The following is a 23,389-nucleotide window of genomic DNA, read 5'->3' on the forward strand; positions in this document are numbered from 1 at the left end:
GACATGACCCTGGACACATAAATGTATACCAGCATGACTGAACAGTCAGGACAACAAAAAAGGCCTTTTTAATGCTCAAGAGCAGAATTAAGGATTAAATCACACTAATAAAAACAAAACAAATCAAAATCAAAACAGAAGCCCTGAGTGTGTGTTCAAGGAAGCCCAGACCTACGAGGAATCCAGACGTGTGATGAGATGAACCCTGTCCAGGTGCTTCCATCTGTCAGAATTACACATTCCAGAGCAGCAGAAATCTACTGGCTGAAAGTTTCCTGTTACTTCCGGCCCTAGAGAGGCAGGCTTAGGCAGCATCAGGCTCAGCCCATGTGAGATGCCTTCTCCCAATCACAGACCACCCTTCCCTGGTCCCAGAGGTTCAAAGGATTGGTGCGGGGTAGAAAAGCACCTCTGGCCAGAGCAGCGTGCAGAGAGCCGACACAGTACCAGGAGGAGGAGGAGAGGGTAAGGTGAGTAGACCCATTCCACTGTGCAGGGAAGATACCTGCACTCTTTGGGGCTGGGTTGCTTTCCTGGGAGGGGAGTGAGCTGTCTGCAAGGGAGAGGGGGAGAAGTTCATTTCCTGATGAATAGAGTCTGTCATTTTTTTTGTAAGTTAGGCTATTGTGGCTGTTCACAATATCTTTTACTTTAAACTGTACAACTGCTTTCTCAGCCCCTTTGATATGGTTCAGTTCTCAGAACTGAGATAAAGTTCTTCCGTCGGGTATTATTCACCCATCCTGATTTCCACCTCACATTTCCTCACAGAAAAACCAAGAAAAATCCGAGAACCCTGGGAAAACCTCCATCTCCTGACTAAATCTTAGATAGACAGGCACCTTTGTGGGCTTCCAGTTCCCCTGTAGAGTCAGAAAAGCAAAAGAAAAATTAGCCTAGCAGAAAGAAAGTTTCCCAGACTTCTTGTCAGAAATCATTTGGTCTTGTCCATTCATAATGGGATTTGAGAGGCAATTTATTCACGTTTCTTCTCTGCAAACAGTTCTGCTTAATAAATGTTGAAACAGGTCAACAAATTAGCTTCATCTACACAATGTTATTTTTACATAACTTCTTTTCACTCTGCATCAGTTGGTGTTTCCATCAGGGTTTGCAGGTTGTATTTTATGTTCCAACAACACTTCCACACATAATACAGGTTAAGATTCAAATAATATGAGTACTACTCTACGTTTATGAACTTAAAACCCCACTTACAAATGGCTTTAAAGATACTTAAGACATTTTAAATTTTTATGAATTTTAATGTTTTTTTAATTAAAGAGCATGTTTATTGATGATGTTTTGCCTGAATAGAATTGCTAAGTACTACAGAAAGAACTCACTTAGATTGTATATAAATACATATTTCAGTTATGTATATAGCTTGAGTTATACAGTTTTCAAGCCTTGTAAGGAATTGTTTAGTTCTAGCAATTAACCTTTCTCCATGAGGAGAAGTATTTCTTATTTTGCTTTCTGTTACAACAGAGTTTTTAGTTTAGTTTTTTGTTTGTTTGTTTGTTTTGCTTTCTGCAAAAAAAGGGCATAAAAATCAACTCAACTGGGAGTTTTTAGCTATCTTGAAAGATTCACAGGCTTGTAAATACAAAGGGGATCTTAGACACCATCTAGTCAAGAAAAGCAAATGAAATCTCAGAATTTCTTTTGGCCCCTCCTGCTTACATTCTTACCCAGGGCAAACAGTGGTCAATCCTAGAATATACTTCACCCTGATGCTGGAATCTGGGCCTCATGGCCATGCAGGCTACCCACACCCCTGATGCGTCACTGTTCCCTCACTGGTGCAGAGACCAAGTTCATGGGGAGGTACCTTAACCTCACCTCCCCCAAGGAATCTCCATAGTGTTCCTGCCCTGGGGTTGGGCATGCCACTCACATTGCCTGCACCCGAGGCCCTCAGTGGGCTGAGAACACCTGAGCCACTGCTTACAGCTTAGTGCTTGACTTCAGGTTGGAGAGTGACTCAGATCAGCACAGCAAGCATCAAGAGGCAAGAGCACACTGTCCCAAAGAACTCTTTGCAAAGATGGAAATGTTCTATACAGCAGCCGCTAACCACATATGGCTATTGAGCATTTGAAATGTGACTAGTGCAACATAAGGATTGAATTTTTTTTTAAACAGGTTTAACTTTATTCTTTTTTAAAAATTAATTTATTTAATTGGAGGCTAATTGCTTTACAATATTGTGGTGGTTTTTGCCATGGGTGTACATGTGTCCCACCATCCTGAATCCCCCTCCCAAGGATTGAATTTTAATTGAATTTAATTAGAATCTAAATAGCTTCATGTCTCTACTAGTTACTACATGAGTCAGAGCAGGTTTAGAGTTTTAAAGAAAGAAAAACTAAGGGATGCTCTGCGCAATGGGGGTCATGGCCATGAGAACAAGTTCCTTCTTTGATCACTTATCATTCCCAGGGACTCATCATACCCTAAATGTAAGCAGATCAGCAACTGTCCTGATATAATCTCCACAGACATCTTTATCCTCACCTCTGAGTCGTACAAGTGTCTGATCTAGTTCTCGGTTTCAGAATCTGGGCTAAGGCAATGGCCTATTGTCTATTTTGTCCTCTCCTATTTCTCTTTTTTTTTCCTTTGTCAGCCCAAATTTCACTAACAGGAACTAAAGTGCAAGGTGTGGTTTGTGTGTTCTCTGGTCCAACAAACTTGGGTAAGGAAAAGAGGTAATGAACTTGAAAAAATGATCTCATGCTTGGTGGGTGAGTCTCTCTCCTTTTTCTCCTGCTTTGAAAATTGGTTTGTTTAGTGAGCAATGATTTTTAGACCTATTTTTCATTGTGTCTGGAAACATTAACACTGTGTAGATGAATAATTTTTAGAAGAAAACAAACTGAATGAAGACACAATGAAAAAAAAACGTAAAGAAAACTCCAGCCTCTTAAAAGAATCTGCACTTCTCAGAGCAAAGGAACTCCCAGGATGTTGTGCAATTGGAATAAATCATCATGGTGCCAGGCCACTGGGCAGTCTTCCACAGGGTGGGGCTCACAGGGGCTTTACTATGTGTGGAAAATATTTTGAGGTGAACTGAGTACTTTCAGTCAAGGGCAATGTCGTTTCTAAAGAGGACAGCAGCTACTCCATCCTCTGCCCACTGCCAATTCCACTTTCTAAAATTCACTCTATCCCATCCGCTTCCTTTACTGCTGCTGCTGCTAAGTCGCTTCAGTCATGTCCGACTCTGTGCGACCCCATAGACGGCCTCCTACCAGGCTCCTCTGTCCCTGGGATTCTCCAGGCAAGAACTCTGAGTGGGTTGCCATTTCCTCCTCCAATGCATGAAAGTGAAAAGTGAAAGTGAAGTTGCTCAGTCGTGTCTGACTCTTAGCGACCTCATGGACTGCAGCCTACTAGGTTCCTCCATCCATGGGATTTTCCAGGCAAGAGTACTGGAGTGGGGTGCCTAGCCCTCCCAAATAACAAACAAAAAAAAGGGAAGGAAGAAAAAGAAAAAGTTCAAATATATTTGAGGGAAGCATTGCTTTGAAATAACTCAGTTTCAGGAAACCCCCTATCTGAAAAAGCTCACCCATACTGGGAGCTAAGAGTGAAGTGGAGAGGGGCAGACACAGGCACAGTATCAGCAGTCAGTCTCTACCCACAGCCCCAAGCCCCTAGATTATGAGGGAGGAAGTTCATTTGTTCGGCTCTTCCCGCTCCTTGGGTCTCTTTCCCTCCCATGGTATCTTCCCTCTTCCTTTGGAAATTTGGAGACCGATTTCTACTCAAACCATTCACAATGAGGCATTGATATTGATGGCTTGTGAGGCTCACTGTCTGTGCCTCTTTTATATGTATTTGCATTCTAACCAGGAGCAAAGGAGTGATTCTCGATTTGTGGAAATTTGGAAATTAAGATGAAGAGTGAGAAAGACTTTGACTGGAGAGCAAGCGTAGAAAGTTCTCACCTTGTCAGCTTTGCTTATGTGACTCACCTTCTGGCAGGGCGTTAGGAGTTTCTCTCTTCGTTTTAAGGAAATACAAAGGGAAGTAGTATCTCCCTACCTTAGAATGAAGAAAGATCAGTGACAAATTTAATACAAAGTCCTGGTTTAAGAGTCAGGAGATCTGACTCAGATCTTGGCTCTGAAAATGACACATTAGTGATCTTGAACAAGTCGCTTTCCCTTAGCAGCTTTGGTTTCCTCATCTGCACCATGACGGGACTGACTATAAAGCCTCTCGGTTTACAGCCAGAGCTGATACTGGATCATACTATCAAAGGGCACATAGCCAATAATGACCCTGGGATAAGTGACACCTTAATTTCTCCGCAATCACATACCTTCTCTGTAAGACAAAACTACTAAGAGTGTAGTCATTGACTTTAAAGTGTGTCACTGACCAAGTAATTTGAAAGTTTCTGATTTTGTTTCTTTAATGCAATTATTCATCAAACGACTTTTTTACATGTACAGCAATCTATTCGTTTTGGGGTTCAGAATTAACTTCTTAACAAAGGTGGGTAAAGAAAAGAAGTAACAAAAAAGAAAGAAAAACAGGAACAAGGTGTCACTTAGGCTGTCATGACAGAGGCTAGTAGGGAAGAAAAGCCCCCCACACACACATACACACAAGTACACTGAACAGGACCCAGTGCGGGCTGCCCTTGAGAACTGTTTGATTGGGCAGAGAGAGGGAAGTAGGAAAGGAAGGATAATTCTGGGCATGGGTGCTTGAGGAAAGGAAAGGATTTTCAGCTGAGCTTCAGAAGATGGTAAAGAGTTCAAGAAGCAAAAATGAGACACCGCACAGAGGAGCAGAGGAAAGTGAGTGCGAGGCCATCCGGAACATGGTTGGTATGACTGAATACAAACTGAGGAGTTGGTGCTTTATCTCTTTGGTTGACCAGCCTCTCTTCCCTGGGCCACAAGGAGAATAAAATGATTAGGACTGGACAAAAGCTACAGACACAGGCAAAGGGAAGTTATTAGTCTGTCTCTAAGAGCTGAAAAGCCAAAAAGGTCTCAAATTCAAGTGCAGCAGAGTAGGAGAGGAGAAATTTGGATTTGCAGAGATTGGTGAACAGGAGAGGATGGATGGGCAAGTAAAGCCATCTGGAATTAGGAAGCAAGAAGGAGCCTGCGGCTGAGCTTGTGCTGGGGTGGGGACTCCACCCCTCCCCATCCTGCTCCCACCCCCACCCCCACCCCCACCTTGAACTGAGGATGCAGGGAGGCTTTGTAGGTGTTTAAGCAGGGGAGTAATAGAAAACCAGATTGTTTTAGGACAGTGCATCTCAAGACTAAGTGACTGGCACTTGTGCTGTGCTTAGTCCCTCAGTTGTGCCCAACTCTTTGCGACCCCATGGACTGTAGCCCTCCGGGCTCTTCTGTTCATGGGGATTCTCCAGCCCAGAATACTGGAGGGTTGCCATGCCCTCCTCCAGGGGATCTTCCCAACCCAGAGATCGAACTCAGGTTTCCTGCATTGCAGGCAGATTCTTTATCAACTGAGCTACTGGCTAAACCCAGCCCACTGTCTGCTTCGGTAAATGAAGCTTTATTGGCACAGAGCTGTGCTTGTTCGTTTCTGTGCCCTAACTTGGTTGCATGTCATGGCTAGGCTGAGTCGTGACAGAGACATTATCACTACAAAGCCAAGAACAGTTATTATCTGTCCCTTAACAGAAGGTTCGCCAAGGTCTGCGTTGTTACTCCCTCAGTGTCTGTGTATTGTTATTGTTTCTTTGCTCAACCTTTGAGATGTCTTGATCCTGTGGCCCTGAAGATCGCAGCAGGCATCTGTCGTGACAAGGACATTGTCTGAGATGGCCGCAGGCCATCAAACCAGGGAGCTTTGAGCTTTGACATTGATGTCCCCCTCCCCCACCACCCTCTGTGGACAGTCTAGACCCAAGGTTTGCCAGATGTCCCAGCAGCATCCTTTACAGCAACCTTTCCCGCCGGGGATCCCAGGTGTGTTTTCCCTAAGCCAGCCCCCCCGGCACCTGTTTGAACAATTTTGCCTCATCACATCTCCAGTTCTGGGACTATGGGAGCAGGATCACAGTGACAGCTTATGCCCGGTCACACCTGGGACCAGGCTGCTGGTACAGGAGGAAGGCCCACTGAGCTGTGGAGAGGAGGTGTCTGGCTCAGGTAGAGCCATTGTAACATTGTAGCATTCAAAAAGAACAAGAGTAAAAGTCTTAACCTGGAGAGACGTTTGCACTGGGAGCACTCTCTCCTGTCTCCTGATGGAGGAAGCCCCAGGACCAGGGTCGTTATTAGTTTTCTGGCTCCAAACAGCTGAAAACATAGGTGTCAACATTTTACTGATAAAAAGCCCTATTACTTCCTCATCCCTCTTATGCTGCTGCTGCTGCTAAGTCGCTTCAGTTGTGTCCAACTCTGTGCAACCCCATAGATAGCAGCCCACCAGGCTCCCTTGTCCCTGGGATTCTCCAGGCAAGAACACTGGAGTGGGTTGCCATTCCCTTCTCCAGTGCATAAAAGTGAAAAGTGAAAGTGAAGTCGCTCAGTCGTGTCTGACTCTTAGCAACTCCATGGACTGCAGCCTACCAGGCTCCTCCGTCCATGGGATTTTCCAGGCAAGAGTACTGGAGTGGGGTGCCATTGCCTTCTCCGCATCCCTCTTATACTGTGCCAGAATTCTGGGGCAAGCCACACCCCAACCCAGGAGAGCACAGAGGCCCAGCCAGACAACTCCTGGAGGGAAGCCAAGGGTGGGCACAGCACAGGGATGTCTGTGGGGGAACCTGGGGGCTAGGTTCAGAGAAGTGGAACTCACCTGAACGGACAGCCAGCCCTCTGTCTGGAGCTTAGAAGTCATGTTAATCTTTGTGGAACACCACAACATGTTGATGTATTAGATTTAAAATAACTCAGTAAATCATGTTGGCCTAAGTTCATACTATAAACTAGATTTCAGCTAGGCAGGTGGTAGCGGGCACCCAAGATTTATGGAAAACTTTGTGGGAGGAAGATGCTTAAAATGACCAATTCTGATCGTTCATTTTTCTTCAGCTTAGGAAATGACTGCAATTATTCAATTTCGGCATCAAAGAAATGTCCCCCCAATAGGTGGAACATCTGTGTTCTGTAGGATGGTTTAAGAACCTCTGCTCTAGAAACTTCCCTCTGAAGGCAGTGTGTGGAAAGGAAACAGAAATGGGTGGATCCATCTGAGCCAGAAGTCAGGATCTGGAAGTGGGAACTGGAAAGAAAGGGTGAAATGTTCTCAGGAAATACCAGAAAATGATCGCATTTGTTTCTACCAAAACTATAAATTAGTTTAAATCAGGAGCATGCATCTTGCAGAGTTCTCCACAGAAATAAGAGCCAATAGGATATATATATAGAGGAAAAGATTTATTTTAAGGAATTGGCTTATATGGCTGGGATGGGGGTGGGGGGCTGACAAGTTTGAAATCTGCAGAGCAGACTAGCAGCCTGAAAATTCAGGTAAGCTGGTGTTGCAGTCTTGGGTCTGAAATCTGCAGACTGAAAACTTGTACAGGGTTTCTATGCTGCAATCTTGAGGCAGAATTGCTTCTTCTTTGGGAAACCTCAGTCTTTGTTTTTAAGCCCTTCAACTGATTGGATGAGGCCCACCCACATTATGGGAGGTAATCTGCTTTATGCAAAGGCAACTTATTTAACCATTAATTACATCTAAAAAATGTTATCACAGTGATACCTAGACTGGTATTATATTTGACCAAACAACTAGGCCCCATATCCTAATCAAAGTGAAAGTGTTAGTCCCTCAGTTGTATCCAACTCTTTATGACCCCATGAATGTAACTTGCCAGACTCCTCTGACCATGGGATTCTCCAGGCAAAAATACTGGAGCGAGTTGCCATTTCCTTCTCTGGGGCATCTTTCTGACCCAGGGATCGAACCCGGGTCTCCCATGTTGCGGGCAGATTCTTTATCATCTGAAGCACCAGGTAAGCCCTATCCTAATCAACTTAACACATAAAATTAATCATGGAAGGGTATTCATTGTGGTACTTCCTTATGAGGCAGGCTGAGACAAAACTCAAGAAGTTTGTTAACTTTATAAGGCACAACTACTCCAGGCTACAGAGACCATCACAGTTTATATTCCTTATGTAGAAAAGGGCCCATTTGTCCCTCTCTTTTGGTTCTCTCTCCATGCCTGACCTCTATGGAAAGGTCAACAAATTCATAATGTCTTTTTTATTTTTTTAAAATAACCATCAGCAGGGCACTTTGTCAGAGTTTTTCTTTGTGCAATCTAAGTAAGTTTATTAGTTAACCCTTGTGCACAGGCATTTACAAGCCTTCCAAGAACTTCAAAAGATTAACCAGGTCTGATCCTTTTCTTTCATAGAAATCCCATTGCCTTTGTTCTAAGTGATCCAGTAACACAACCCCTCCAAGAGGTTTCTCCAGCTAGTCTACTAGAGAAGTAAACTCACTTGCCACCATTTTCTAGGAGGCTTTCCTAGGAGTTTAGTTTCCTCTTGAGAGATTGTGTAATATCAGCCTACACATTAAACCAGGGTTTTCCAACGTCACTCCTGAGCACCTTCTAACTTCTTTGGTAACTGCATTTTGAGCAGTGATCTGCCTACATGTTTCTTTTCTATTAGTTCTAGAAATAGCAGTTTCCAACCAATTTGGGGCTAGCCTTGTGGTTAGGAAGTTTAGAGCTGAATAAGGGAAGCTTAGGCTCCCAACTTTTGCTTCAGCCAGATTTTGATCTGAGTTTGTATATGAGAGTTTCATACTGAAGTCATATTTTCATATTTCCTTTGAAAGTGTGGCTATTTGTTTTTAATTGAAATATACTTGATGTACATTATATAAGTTACATGTGTATAATAATAGTGATTCACAGTGTTTAAAGATTATACTCCACTTAGAGGTATAATAAAATATTGGCTGTATCCCCATGATGTACAATATATCCTTCCAGCTTATTTTATACCTAATACTTTGCACCTCCTAGGCCCCTCCTCCTCCCCACTGGTAACTACTAATTTGTTTTCTATATGTCTGTGAGTTTGCTTTTTTGTTATATTCACTAGTCTGCTGTAGTTTTTTAGATTTCACATATGCATGATATCATATTTGTCTTTCTCTTTCACTTAGCATAGCAACCTCCAAGTCCACCTGTGTCCTTGCAAATGGCAAAATTCTATTCTTTGTCGATTACATCTTCTTTATCCATTCATCTGTTGATGGACACTAAGGTTGCTTCCATATCTTAGCAATTGTAAATCATGCTGCTGTGAACATAGAGGCACATTTACCTTTTTGAATAGTGGGGCTTTTTCTTTTTTTCAGAATATGCCCCAAAGTGAAATTGCTGAGTCATACGGTTTAGTTCAGTGTTTTGAGAAACCTTTCCACAGTGGCTGTACCAATTTAGATTCCCAACGTGCTTCTGTTTTAAAACAAAATTAAATCACTAGCTTTAGGTGCCTTAATCATTCACTGTTTGTTCTGGTCTGTCTGCTTCAAGAAACTGAGGCAAAGGTAAAGAAAATAAATATTGGTTGGGTAACTGATACTGTGTTAGAACTTCACCCATACACCCACGTAATTTTCATAGTAACCCTTTTAGTTAAGTCTTATGTTACCCTTTTAGAGAAAGCTCAAAAAGATTAAGTAATTACCAAAGGCCACAAAACCACTAAGTGGTAGAGCAAGATTCAAACCTAGATCCGACCGAAGCCCATGTTTTTCTCCTTCACTGAATCTCTTCTGCAGTAAAGGTCTAGGCCAACAACTTACTCATTTATTCTTCTCATTCAAATACACGTTTTAAAAATGCACTTCATATACTCTTTTACTGAGTAAAATAATTTATTAAGAGCCTACCACGTGTAAGGCACTGTGCCACATAGGACCTAAAAAGGCAAATAAAACAGGGTTCCCAGGGCCTTCTCTTGCTTTGGAGACTCTTGCAGTAAAAGTACAGGAAGCCCTTCCCAGGCTGACACTGGGAGGAAAGAACGCACAAGGGCAGCAGAACAGAGTACTCCCTGAGTCCCTTCTGTGTTAGAGAGGAAGCGGCGCCAGCAGAGAGGAGGAAACTTGAGGGTCATCTCTGCATCACCTCGCAGTCTGGACCAGAGGCTCCAGAGCACCCCAGTGCCAGATGGTGTTAACCGTTGAGGAATGCTGGTGGAATGCACAGAGGGCCCCTCCCATGTGGACGTGCAGTTTGGTACCTGACTCTGGCCATACCCCAAGCACATCCCGGAAGCTTTTTCCCTCTCCCAGTGAGCTCCCCTTCCCCGACCATGAATCTTTCCATGGAAAATAAAAAGGAGCTCACATGGGAGATGGGTAAGGCTTTCAGGACCCTCCAGCAGAGCAGCCCTTGAGCAAGGAGCAGGGGAAGGTGAAAGAGGATGCTTCACCCCCACCTAGAAGCCTCTGGTTGTAGCATCGGTAACCACTGAAACCTCCTTCCTAGGGTCCAGGAGTCACTGGTACATAAAGCAAAGACACAGCCCAATTATTATGCATAATTTCTAATGTTGGTAAACAGTCTTGGTGTTTACCGATCACTTCCCCATCTTTAATCTCGGTAATCACAACAATCCCACCAAACAACTTATATTCTACTCATTTTATACATGAGGATTGAATAGACACTGAGTCGCATTGCCCAGGGTTACACAGTAAGGACTGGGCAAGACTGAGTTTGAACCTTGGCTTTCTAACATCAAGTCTGGGATGCTTACCGTTAGACCACAGCCAGTAGATCACACTGTGAGCTGCTAGAAACCTACACTTGGCCCCCTAACTGCCACACCTCTTGACATTTGTGGCTGTTTGGAGGATGTAATAAATATTTTAGGTCTTCTAGACACCAACCTAGTCTAACTACAGGCGGCCATGGAGAGTCTATGAAATGCTGACTCTCACATTAACCTGCACGTTTGCACCTCTTACTTATAAAAATTTTGGTATCAAAGGGTGGGTGGGAGAGCTCCAGGTCTGGGATGCATCTAGACAGGTTTTCTAGAACAACTTATGGGTGCAGCCTTGGGTTTAGGGAAAATGTGCAAAAATTAGTGCAGTGTTGAGGGGTTAAGGAGGCAAGAACTTAGACAGGAAAGTGAAGAGAGACCTAGTGATTCTGACCTTTGCAAGACAGGATCATCTGAGCAGGAAAATGTAGCATCTACCCTCTCCATTCCCGGATAGGCAAGACAACAACCCAGGTGTTTCTTTTCCTTCTCAAAGTGTCAGCCACATGGCAGATCTTTACAATCTGCCCTGAAAAGTGAATGATCTGGATCTGGGTTTGAGTCTCAGCTTTTGCATTTTCTAGCAACATGGCTTTGGGCAAAGCAATTAATCTCTTTCAGCCTCTTTTTTTGCATCTGCTAAATGGCAAGAAAACAGCTTCTTCCCTAGATCCTCCAGGGGAGAATCAGCTCAGCTGATACCTAGATTTTAGCCCACTGGGACTCATGTCATGCTTCTGATCCCCAGAACTGTAAGATGAAACTGGGGTGTTCTTTGAGGTCACTAAGTCTTTGGTAACTTGTTACAACAGCAACAAGAAACAAACACAGATTTTGGTGAAAATCCCCATCTCTCAGGTCTGCTGAGAGGATGAACACAGAGTGCCAATATGTGCTGAGGATATTACTAAGTGATCGCAACATGACGCTTTCACCATCGCTTTGTTCTTTTGTTTCATTATCTAAGTGATTAAGCACTGCTGAAGGAGAAGTGAACTCCTAGTGGAAAAAGAGAAACATCTAGCAGGCAGCAAGCTGAGGGCATTCCCTGCGCATCCACACAGTCCTGCCCTCCTCAATCAGTCACCGGCCGGCTGCCTCCCTGACATCTCCTACCTCACGCTTGTCTCGATTTCTTCATTTCACTCTCCTTTTCCTCAAACCAAGCTCCCACCTGCCTCCTTCCTTCCTTTCTCCCGCTCTGGTCCACATTTTCCCACCCTAATTTTGACTTGCCATTCTCCCACAAAGTATTCCTGGGTCTCTTCCCCTTCTTTAAAACTCTGTGTGGCAGAACTGTCTTTGGGATCTTGTGGGATATATTTAGGCCACTGGGGCCAGGTCCTTTGTTCAGGGTCCCATCAGCTCCCCCTCTTTCTTTGGAGACCTACCCGCCTTTTCCCTTATCCCCATAGCTCTACTTTCCTCCTTTATTCTATGGGGGTATAGTCATTTTTGCTTTGAATCCACATTGCTATCATCACACTTTAAATTCCTTAAAGGAACAAACTGCCTTCTTTTCATTCTTTAAGCCCAACTAATGACCACAACTAAGTTACCCCTGCAGATGGGTGCTGGGTGCTCACCAGGCTGCTTCTGGCCTCTCTGGACATTTACCCTTTACTCTCTATATGTACCTGTGTTGCCTGAACTACCTTTCACGGTCTATTTATCTGTGTCTAGTTTAGATGGTAACCCAACTGGTCAGGAGCAGTATCAGCACATTCCAGGGAGGGGCTTTATAACATGCTGAGCCGGCTACGTGAGTGAGGCTCCCGTATGGGGAGGTTGTGCATTAACTCCAGACTCTGGCTCCACTCTGTCTCAGGGCAACCGTCTCAGGGAAGAAATGACATTTCTAAGTCTGAAATGACATTTCCAATGGGAAAGAAATGAATGCCATTTCTAATCAGAAGCTCCGCCTAGCAATCTTGTAACAACGACCCCGTTTCTTCCATTCACTCAGCAAACTTTGATGACACTGGTGATATCCACCATGTGCCCCATTCTGAGCCAAAAAAAAACACTCATAAATTTCAACTCCTTCAGTTTCTACCACTAGCCAAGTGAACAGGTAGGGGAAATATTTAGAGATGTTCAAGGTTACTTGGAAGGTTGTAGATACTTACATTAGAGTGTAACAAAGAAGTTACAATTTAGCAAGGTCTGAGTCAAATGGAAGGCTTGTTTCCCACGGATTCATGACACACACCAGGACTTCAGCCAAACTGGCTCATTTGTTATCTCCTGGGCTCTTCACTCTTCTAAGGCTCTACTCCCTGATCTTTCCTTTCCTTTTACCTGGAATGTCACTCCCACTTTCCTCCCACACCCACCCACATCTATTTGATGCACGGAAACCACACAGACCCTGCGAGCATTATCTCTTCCCTCCTCAAAACTCTGATGTTATTAAGATCTTATTACATGTGTTATAATGATTTGGGAACACAGCTTCCCTACTAAAGCCTGAAAGTCAATCTCCCTTATGTATCTTTGTATACCTCAAAATGCAAGTTGTGTCATATAATACATTTTGATTTAGAGCCTGAGTGCATGAAGTGGATAGTTAATTAATTTAATAAACAAAACACTGAAAGATGTGGATAGCTATAATTCCAGTGTAAAAGCAAAAATAAATCACCCAAACACTTACCCCGCATTCCTTCCAGAGAATCCTTACCGAGGGAGAGACCCATAAAGCGCTAGACACAGCATTAACCTCGTAAATACTTTCTGGGAGCCAAATGGGCTGAGAAGCAGCACTTGGGCTCTGGAGTCGTGTAGACCAAGCCTCCAGCCCAGCTCTTCCATTTACTGGCTGTAAGACCCCAGGGAACTTAATTTACCAATTTAAGCTTGAGTTTCTTCATCTGCAAAATGGAGCCTCCTCATCCTTTTTCTTTTTCTACCTAATTGGGTTATGAAAATCACATATGTGTATGTCAAGTCCTTAGCAGAGTACCACATAGAAGGAACAGTTAGCCCCTCTTTCTCCCACCGCCCCCCATTCCCCCGCTCAACGTGACAGAGTATTTTTAATTTCCCAGCTATATTTGAAGATAATAAGACCTCCTGAAAATAATGGTTTTTAACAGCTGCCCAGAGTCTAAATGGGAACCAATTGCCCACTCCACCCACATGTTTTTCCTTTGGGCTTCAGCTTGCCATGACCAAGGGCAGGAAGAACCATACCAGGGACCTCAGGGTGCTTCGTCACCACCTCAGGTCTGTCGGACCTCAGGGTGCTTCGTCACCACCTCAGGTCTGTCCTGGGTGACTTTGGGCCTCAGGTCATCACTCAGAAGAATGCAGTCTGTATGTTGCACATCTTAAAGAACTCCTAAAAGTTGATAATCAGACTCAGATCAGCTTTACCTTTTTTTTCTTCTTTATGAAATTACAGTGATTACTGAACATAGTAACGAAACCTCCTCCATTGCTAAACGACCGCCGGGCTTAGTTTGGGTGCTTCAGAACACAAGGAGGCACATGGTGTGAGTGAGTTCTGCTGTGGGGCTGGCAGCAGTCTTTACTCCCTGCTCCTATCCAGTTGCAATGTTCTCGACTGTGTCCACAGCTTGGGGGAAATCCTGAAGATGGCCAAAGACGACTCCACTGTTCGTTGCTTCCAGGGCCTGCTGATTTTTGGAAATGTGATTATCGGTGTAAGTAATGAGTATTTTCCAGGAAATTCTGCTCTTTCTGTAATCATGATTTTAGATACAACAAAAGTGAGACTTTAAAGGAAAATAAAGAGATAGTGACTGGTTCCCTTCATCTTTTCTCCCTTTTAAGAAATGTATTAGTAAAACATGCTAGCTAGAATTTAACAATATGAATAATCCTATGTAACTATGTAATAGGGCTTCCTGGTGGCTCAGTAGTAAAGAATCTTTCTGCAGTACAGGAGACGCAGGAGACTTGGGTTCGATCCCTGGAGTTGGAAAGATCCCTTGGAGAAGGGCATGGCACCCCACTCCAGTATTTTTGCCTGGAGAATCCCATGGACAGAGGAGCCTGGTGGGCCATAGTCCACAGGGTCGCAATGAGTCAGACATGACTGAAGCAACTTAGCACGCACCCAACTATGTAATATATCAAAAAACCATGTGGAAAAAGAGAGAGATTTTCCTCCAGGCTTTAAACACCAGAATCTAAAAGGAGCCATGCCTACCATGGTTAGTGTCCAAGTATCCTCAACACACACACGGTGGTGTGTCTTTCCTTTCCCTCTTGGGTTTGATTTCCTTGGACTCTGCTATTGGGGGCAGGAGTCCGCATCTTCCTGTTCTGGTCACACGAAGGCCAGGACCAGGATGTGAGAGTAGCTCAATGGCCAGGCTGCATGGGCACAGTGAGGTAAGAGCTCTTAGGAGTCAGGATCGCTGGCTCTGGGCCCAACCCTGCCTGACTCTGCATGACTCTGGACAAGTCATTGTCTTTCTGGGCCAAGATCCTTCATCTATAAAATCCAGGGAGCAGGAAAGATAACCACCAAGGTTCCTTCCTCCACCAACATTGCCTGGTTCTCTGGCACTGATAAACACAACCTGGACCAGTTTAAGTATTTATTACAGTCCAAGAATTAGGGTGGTGGGCAGCGGGAATGTAAGTGAAAGATGATCTTCCTACAAGAAGTCATTGTTCGAGTGGTCCCATGCCCCCAAGAGTATTATGGATGGTCTGAAATTGTCTGTGTCTCCTCCCAAAAGCTAAAGTAGAGAGAAATGTGGAAGGAGGCACGAAACCAATTCACAGGATGGAAGGAGCTGTTTGGTTGCCTGGCAGTGAGGAGTTTAAGTCAGCTGCTTACAGCCTATGCAGCGGGCAGAGTTAGTCCCTCCCAGCACTGCCCACTCCTCCATCCCTTTCCCAACGCTGCTCTCCTGGCCATCAGCCTGACTGAACCCCCTCTGCTCGCAGATGTGCGGCATCGCCCTGATGGCAGAGTGCATCTTCTTTGTATCAGACCAAAACAGCCTCTACCCACTGCTTGAAGCCACCAACAATGACGACATCTATGCAGCAGCCTGGATTGGCATGTTTGTTGGCATCTGCCTCTTCTGCCTCTCTGTCCTGGGCATCGTAGGCATCATGAAGTCCAACAGGAAAATTCTTCTGGTGGTAAGACCTGAAAACTCTGTACATTTGTTTCCTGGACCAATTTTGATGCACTGTTTCTCTTTCCCTGAGCACAATGCTTTGGTTTTCAGCGGGGTAGGTAGAAGCAGGTGCCAGCTGAGGGGTGAATAGAGGGGAAGACCCTCCCTGCATGTGGGGGCAAGGATGCTCTCCTGTATCACAAGTCCAGAAAAGTCCAGTACAGAGAGGCTGAAGGGGAGACACCTGGGGGGTCACCTACTAAGTACATTCTAGATCTTGGCTTCTCTGACTGGTGTCTGCATGTGCCCAGCAGATACAGCCAGGAGCTACACGGGCCAAAGGAGAGACAAAGTGAGAACTCAATGATCAGATTTTCTTCTCCTGAGAAAAAGTAGTTTAAAATCTTATTATAATAGTAATCAAGTGTTAATATATTAGGATATAAATCACAAAATATGCATAAAGTTTTAAGAGAAAACATGAGCCTCCTTAGACATTTTTGAGCTCAAGGCTGATAATTTTGTGGAATGGCCTACACTTCCCATCTCATGCATTCACTCTGCTTTTTAGGGACCCTGGAATCCCTTGCTGGACTCCAGGTAGAGATGAGTTTCAGTTCCCACCTGCCTGCTGCTGCTGCTGCTAAGTCGCTTCAGTCGTGTCCGACTCTGTGCAACCCCAAAGACGGCAGCCCACCAGGCTCCGCCGTCCCTGGGATTCTCCAGGCAAGAACACTGGAGTGGGTTACCATTGCCTTCTCCTCCCACCTGCCTATGAAGGCTCTAATTCTGGGCATCCATAGGGAGGTTTCTGCCCCAAACTGCAGACAGCAGGCTGTGCCCTGACTTTGCAGGTGGAAGCAGATTTTCAGCCAGCCAGGCTAAGAACCCTCGGTACTAGGTCTAAACTTCCACTCCCTCTACCCATGTTCAGGACAGCAGTTTCTCACCCCAAGATGGGGCCCCACTTCCTACCCAGAAATATCTCTCTTAGCCAAAGGCTGCAGGACCTGAGTTCCATCTTCATGGAACAAGTCCAGCAAGCTAAGGTGCCTGTTGGTTTGCTTTTCCTGTGGACTAACATCATGCTGGTACCCAGGGAATGTAGAATATTTACATTTTCTGGGTCCTTAATGTGAGTTAGTCCCAGGGCAAAAGCACCCACATTTTCAGGGTGGGGAAAGGAACGCAGGGAAAGGTGTCCTTAGAGGTGAGCTTCAGCCACGTCCTGGTCTCACTCTGAGCCAGTCATGTGCGCACGGCACAGCTGGGAGCACCCTTGGCCATGCCTGGCAAGGAGACTGAGCCACGCACCCTCCATGCAACTGAGGGGAAACACCTGCACCCTGTGTCTCCTTTCTGGAGCATCTCTAAGGGGGTTCTGAGCCTTTTTAAGGGGAACAAGCAAAGCTCTCGACAAATAGCAAGGCAACAGCTATTACAGCAGGGAACACTGTCCTGGCGCCTCTGAAGGGGCTCCTGCTGTTAACTGGGAGTGAAAAGTAGCCAAAGCCTTTTCCTGGGAGGAATGGTTAGGGCGGCAGAGGTCCAGCTCTGAGACCCTATCGCCCCTGACCAGGTAGGAAGAATGGTTTCCTCTGCGCCCCTTCCCAGAAGAACCCGAGGACAGTAAGCACTGTGCAAGGCTGAGGACGGCAAAGTCTCCAGCCCATATTCAGAAGTCATTTGTCCTTCAGTTATTCTCCAGGCACAAACAGGGGCAGTGTGCTGTGGAGGCATCATGAGCATACACACACCCCACCACACACACACACACACACACAACAAAACACACAATATGCTGTTTTACTCAACTGACCTGATACAACTAGGGTGGGAGGTGAGAGAAGGTGCTATCAAGAAGATACATCAGTGGGTGTATCAGGCACTAGGTAGTTCCTGTTCCTCTCTGATAAGACTGGACATTGTCAGGAGGCAGGATAGATGTTAAACATGGCCCTATTCAGCTTTTGTGTCCCCAGTAATCCTAAATCTTCAGTAAACCATAAAGATATTCCCCAAAGAGAGGGAAGTTAGGAGGCTCTACCTAGTGTCTGATACACTAGGACTCTCTTGCCAGCCATTGAATGAACACACAGAAACACCAGCTCATTTTCTTGTGTGTTTTTCCCCAGTTTAAATGGAAATACGAGGTGCTGAACTGAGAAAGCTCTGTATTCAACAGTCTTCTATTCTCTGGGGAAAGAAGGGACTTGAGCTGATTAGAACCTAGTACCAAAAAAAAAAAAAAAGAACCTAGCACCAAGTCTGGCTCCAATCACTGTTCAGTGAGGGTTTGTTGAATAATTGTGTAAATGATTGCATAATTATATTTAGGCAAATGTGCTACAGAAAACATAATAATTATTTGTTTAAAAAAATTCTTTGGAAGTAGACAGAATTTTTTAATTCCGTTTGTTTCCTTTCCAGTATTTCATCCTGATGTTTATTGTATATGCTTTTGAAGTGGCATCTTGTATCACAGCAGCAACACAACGAGACTTTGTGAGTACAGCCTCCCAAAGTGGAGCAGAAACGACTGTATGAGTCATCATTACCGTGATAATAATACAATAACTGACATGCATTAAGTCCTTACCCTGCACCAGGCATCGTAATATGCATATTCATAATAAATACATAATTCTTCTCCTCACAATAACCCTCTGAAATAGGTATTAACACTATTGTCATTTTATAGATAAAAAGAAAATGAGACTTAAAAAGTAATTTGTCCAAGGTTACACAGCTGGTAAATGAAAGAGAGGAATCCTGAGTCCAGGCCATGTCCAGGGCCCAAGCTTGCACTGCCATGCCCTTCACCACTCTGCCACAGCCACAGGCCTTCCACCAAGATGATCAGTAATCCACTGTATCTAAGACATCTTCCTAAGTCAGCATCCTGCTTTCTTTCCTTTCTCCGTTCCCTGGCTTAGGTCACCCTCCAATGCCTGTCCACCTGGGTTTCATTGGAATGTGTTTGGAGATGGGAGTCTTCTCCCCACACAGGCACTTCAGCCACCCGGAACAACCTCACACCCAATCCCAACCCCCACCCCAGCCTCTGAGCTCAGTTTTATTTAGGAGATAATGTTCAGTGCCCCCAGCCACAGGCTAAACATCACTTTGCCTCCTTGAGGATTAATATGCTAACTCTTCCTCTTGTGTTGCCTCCTCCCTCCATAGTTCACACCCAACCTCTTCCTGAAGCAGATGCTGGAGAGATACCAAAACAACAGTCCTCCAAACAATGATGACCAATGGAAAAACAATGGAGTCACCAAGACCTGGGACAGACTTATGCTCCAGGTAATACCTGCTGGGGAGACCCCCTTTTGTACCTAAACCAGTATCCAAGGTGTACGGGTGGTTAGGAGTGAAGTCAAAGTATGGGGACCACAGCCTCCAAAGGGGCCTCCTTCAAAAAAGACTTGAGAGACTTCCCTGGCATTCCAGTGGTTAAGACTCCACCTTGCAATGTGTGGGCTTCCCTGGTAGCTCAGACAGTAAAGAATTTGCCTGCAATGAGGGAGACCGGGCTTTGATCCCTGGGTTGCGAAGATCCCCTGGAGGAGGGCATGGCAACCCACTCCAGTATTCTGGTCTGGAGAATTCCATGGACTAGTCCATGGGGTCGCAAAGAGTCAGATACAACTGAGCAACTTTCACTTTGCAATGTGGAGGACACAGGTCCAATCCCTGGTCGGGGAGCTGAGATCCTACATGCCACAGAACAATTGAGCTTGCCCACAGCAACTACTGAGCCCGAGTGCCACAACTAGAAAGTCCGTGCACTGCCACAGAAGATCCCGCATGACACCACAAAGACTCCATGTGCCGCAGCTAAGATCTGATGCACCCAAGTAAAGAAAAATTAAAAATAAGGAGAAACTTGACATAAGCAAGTTCATCTGTTTCCTCTCATTTACTGGCAGGGACATATGACTCAGTGAACCCTTAGATCTATATTCTGTTTTAAACTGTGATGTTGATTCACTTCCATTTATAGGAGTAAAAGAAATGTAGATTACTCATATGCTCTGCTTCTTAGAACTCAGACATCACTTATTAAGAAAATGTTGCCTCCGCCCCACAGTGAACTCAAGTGGAAATTATTATCTATCTTACTGACTGAGTGCCTTTTCACACCTGTGGGCTAGTCCTATTCTAGACTTGATCAGCCAATTTTTTCTAACTGGCAATCATAGCCTTATATCCAAAGTTACCTCAAATACCATCAAAAGCACAAGTCTTGCAGAATACCCATTATCATACCCACGTGGCTGTAAGAATGTACATACTTATCTCCTACGTATGCCCTTATCTGACCCAACTCTGTACAGCCCTGTCCCCCTTCCCAACCAACTTCCACTGTTTCCCAGTCCATCATCAGCAAACTTCTTATAGCCTCCACCCCTTCTTTGAACTCTCTTTACACTCTATCTTCTAAAATTTCCTTCATTTAGTCTAATATTCCTGTTCTACAGTTTTTTAGCCCATTAGGACCTCCGATGTCTTGGTCACTTCCTCATTTCCTATCACTGTTCTGACTAGAGGTCAAGCATTTTTTTTTCCCCACTCAATTAGCAAAGAACTAAGCTTTTCAAATGAAAATGTGAATGGTCACACTTTTGAAAGATCCACTTTCTAATTTTTAAAAGTCTAGTCTGAAACAAGTCTGGTTCAAATTTAATCATTTCCCCTCAAAATACTCACGTCAAATTACAGAATGACTACTTTCTTTGGTGAGATATTTTCCATAATCCAGTGCCAAAACAGGACATGCTTTTAAGGTAGTTGTTTTATTACCAAGTTTGCTGAATATATTTGTCCTAAAAGTTGAGAGATGGCACAGTTTTAATTCCTTCCCTTGAAACATTTTTGCAGATTTTATAAAAAGGAAGGAAGGTGATATGAAATGTGTCTTCTCCTCTATCCTCAATTCTATCCAGACTGTCATGAGCTATGTATTAAGTGATCTTTCTTTCCTATGTAGAGGCATAACCACGTGGCCATGAGCCGTGTATTAAGTGACCTTTCTCTCCTATGTAGAGGCATAACCACGTGGCCATGAGCTATGTATTAAGTGACCTTTCTCTCCTATGTAGAGGCATAACCACGTGGCCGTGAGCCGTGTATTAAGTGCCCTTTCTCTCCTATGTAGACGCATAACCATGTGCCACTAGGCTTTCGTTGTTTTTTTCTAGTTTATTTTCTCCCATTGTAAAAATAATACGTAATTGCTCCAGAAAGAGTTTTTTAAAAATAGGAAAGTAAAACAAGAAGAATTTCTCATAATTTCTCCACCACAAAAATTTTAATTTTCTGATTCTCCATTTGCTCATATGTAACATGAGAATAATTATAACTCTCTCACCTTATTATATCAAGATACTAAAAATGATTAACATTTATTAAAGGTTTACTAGAGCCCAGGGGCTGTGTAAACACATTAAAGGTATTAGCTAATTTAATCTTCACAAGCTTAGGAGTTAGGTACTCCATCTGTCCCAGTTTTGCAGTTAAGGAAAATGAGGCTTGGAAAGTTTAATTTGCCAAAAGCTACAGAGCTCATTCAGAGAAGGCAATGGCACCCCATTCCAGTACTCTTGCCTGGAAAATCCCATGGATGGAGGAGCCTGGTAGGCTGCAGTCCATGGGGTCGCTGGGAGTCGGACATGACTGAGCGACTTCACTTTCACTTTTCACTTTCATGCCTTGGAGAAGGAAATGGCAACCCACTCCAGTGTTCTTGCCTGGAGAATCCCAGGGATCGGGGAGCCTGGTGGGCTGCCGTCTATGGGGTTGCACAGAGTCGGATATGACTGAAGCGACTTAGCAGCAGCAGCAGCAGCACAGAGCTCATTAATGGCTAGTAAAGTAGTAAATATAAATGTATTTTGCAAACTCTAAAATGTAATACCTTAAAAATACCTTCAGCTTTCATTTGCAGATTTTTAGTAAACAGTAAATAGGGTACACTTTCCATCTCTTTTTTCTCCATGAAATCTCAGTTGCTACATTGGTGGTTTTGTCAAGGATCATGGAAGAGAATTTTGTATCTCGTGTGCTGACAGGACAATTGCTGTGGTGTAAACGGCCCGTCAGACTGGCAGAAATACACCTCTGCCTTCCGGACTGAGAACAGCGATGCTGACTACCCCTGGCCTCGTCAATGCTGTGTTATGAACAGCCTTAAAGAACCTCTCAACCTGGACGCCTGCAAATTAGGAGTGCCTGGATATTACCATAGTCAGGTGAGTCCTTGTTCCACCCAAGACCTGCCAGAAGGTTTATCTGTTCTTCATGAAGAAAATACTAGTTAACTGTAGGTAATAGTCTCTCATTAAGGAATTCTGCATCCTTTTTCCTAAACCTCATGTTAACTATTTCCTTCTCTGTTAATAAAATGTAAATGCTAATCCAGGGCTGATCTAGGAAAATTTACATTTTGATGAAATGAACAGAACATGAGAATTGCAATAGCAAAATCCAACTTTATTTAAATGAAAACTATTTGTACAAAGTATAGAATTAGTATTTTGAAAAAATATTTACATCAAACAAAGATTTGCTCTATTTTTGCAAAATGTAAATTGAAAAAGATGACATACAAAGGAACATTTTCCCAGTTCCAAAGCAATGGCGATTGCTGCGGGTAGATGCAGTAATGATGTATCCCCTTCCTTACTCAGTGGTAAGCTAGGATAGTCTTCCTGAAACATTCGATTGGTGATTTGGGTAAAAGGTGGTTTACATACAATTGGTTTTTGAAAATGTGTTTCCAGCCTGATAAGAATGATATGATGATCATGAAAACTAACATTTACTGAGTACTTATCAAATACCAGACACTCTTCTAAGTGCCATACAGATATTAATTCATTTAAGGCTCAGCAGGTAGTGCCACTTTGATCCCTATTTTACAGAAGAGGAACTAAGATATAGAGATACTAATAACGGCCTTGCCCAGGTCATGCGGCTGGCAGGTAGAAGAGTCAGGACTCAAATGCTAGCAGCCTGGCTGCAGAGCCCAGACTCTAAGCCAAGGAGGAACTTGGTGATCATCCCAAAAACCCCTGAAGAGAATCCTCATATACTTGAAGTCAGCCTCTAAAATGCTTACACTGCTGTGCCAGTTACCACTTTGAGCAAAGCTAGCTGTGTGCCAGTAGATTAAGTAATTGAGAAATGCCAGACTCTTCAGTCTCAGATGAAATAATATGTACTTTCAGAATGAAGGACAAAGCACTGCTGGTCATCAGGCCTCCCTCCTACCCCCCCTTAACACCACCCCCCACCGCCGCCTCTGGAAGGGTACCTGGACTAGGATTGGTTGCATTATCCCAGAAAAGGACATGGGAGTGATACAGATTGTGTTGTAGAGTTGTTCAAAGAAACTCTCACTTAGCCTTTCAGCAACATGGTTTTGGTATCATCTTAATTATATTCAGACTGCTAAAAACATTTTAATATATTGCCTATAATCACAATATGCAATATAATGATCACTTTGAAGAATGATAAAATGCT

General features: G+C 44.0%; 1 protein-coding gene across 4 annotated transcripts in view; it reads left to right on the forward strand.

Moving 5' to 3' along the window:
• The first annotated feature begins 325 nt into the window (after positions 1–325).
• The window catches only part of UPK1B (uroplakin 1B), a 29,096-nt gene continuing 6,032 nt past the window's right edge, over positions 326–23,389 (forward strand). Inside the window, exons 1-7 of one of the 4 annotated variants that reach the window (XM_019985068.2) lie at positions 437–470; positions 2,633–2,701; positions 14,332–14,419; positions 15,678–15,878; positions 18,287–18,361; positions 19,043–19,165; positions 21,934–22,113. In XM_019985068.2, coding sequence (XP_019840627.2) covers positions 14,351–14,419; positions 15,678–15,878; positions 18,287–18,361; positions 19,043–19,165; positions 21,934–22,113 — 648 coding nt within the window. In that variant the 5' untranslated portion in view covers positions 437–470; positions 2,633–2,701; positions 14,332–14,350. Of the gene's footprint in view, positions 471–2,632; positions 2,715–14,331; positions 14,420–15,677; positions 15,879–18,286; positions 18,362–19,042; positions 19,166–21,933; positions 22,114–23,389 lie in introns of all 4 variants that reach the window. The other 3 variants (XM_019985140.2, XM_019984920.2, XM_019984989.2) reach the window with 3 other exon arrangements.

The sequence above is a fragment of the Bos indicus genome, chromosome 1 (assembly GCF_029378745.1).
Source record: "Bos indicus isolate NIAB-ARS_2022 breed Sahiwal x Tharparkar chromosome 1, NIAB-ARS_B.indTharparkar_mat_pri_1.0, whole genome shotgun sequence".
Taxonomy (NCBI): domain Eukaryota; kingdom Metazoa; phylum Chordata; class Mammalia; order Artiodactyla; family Bovidae; genus Bos; species Bos indicus.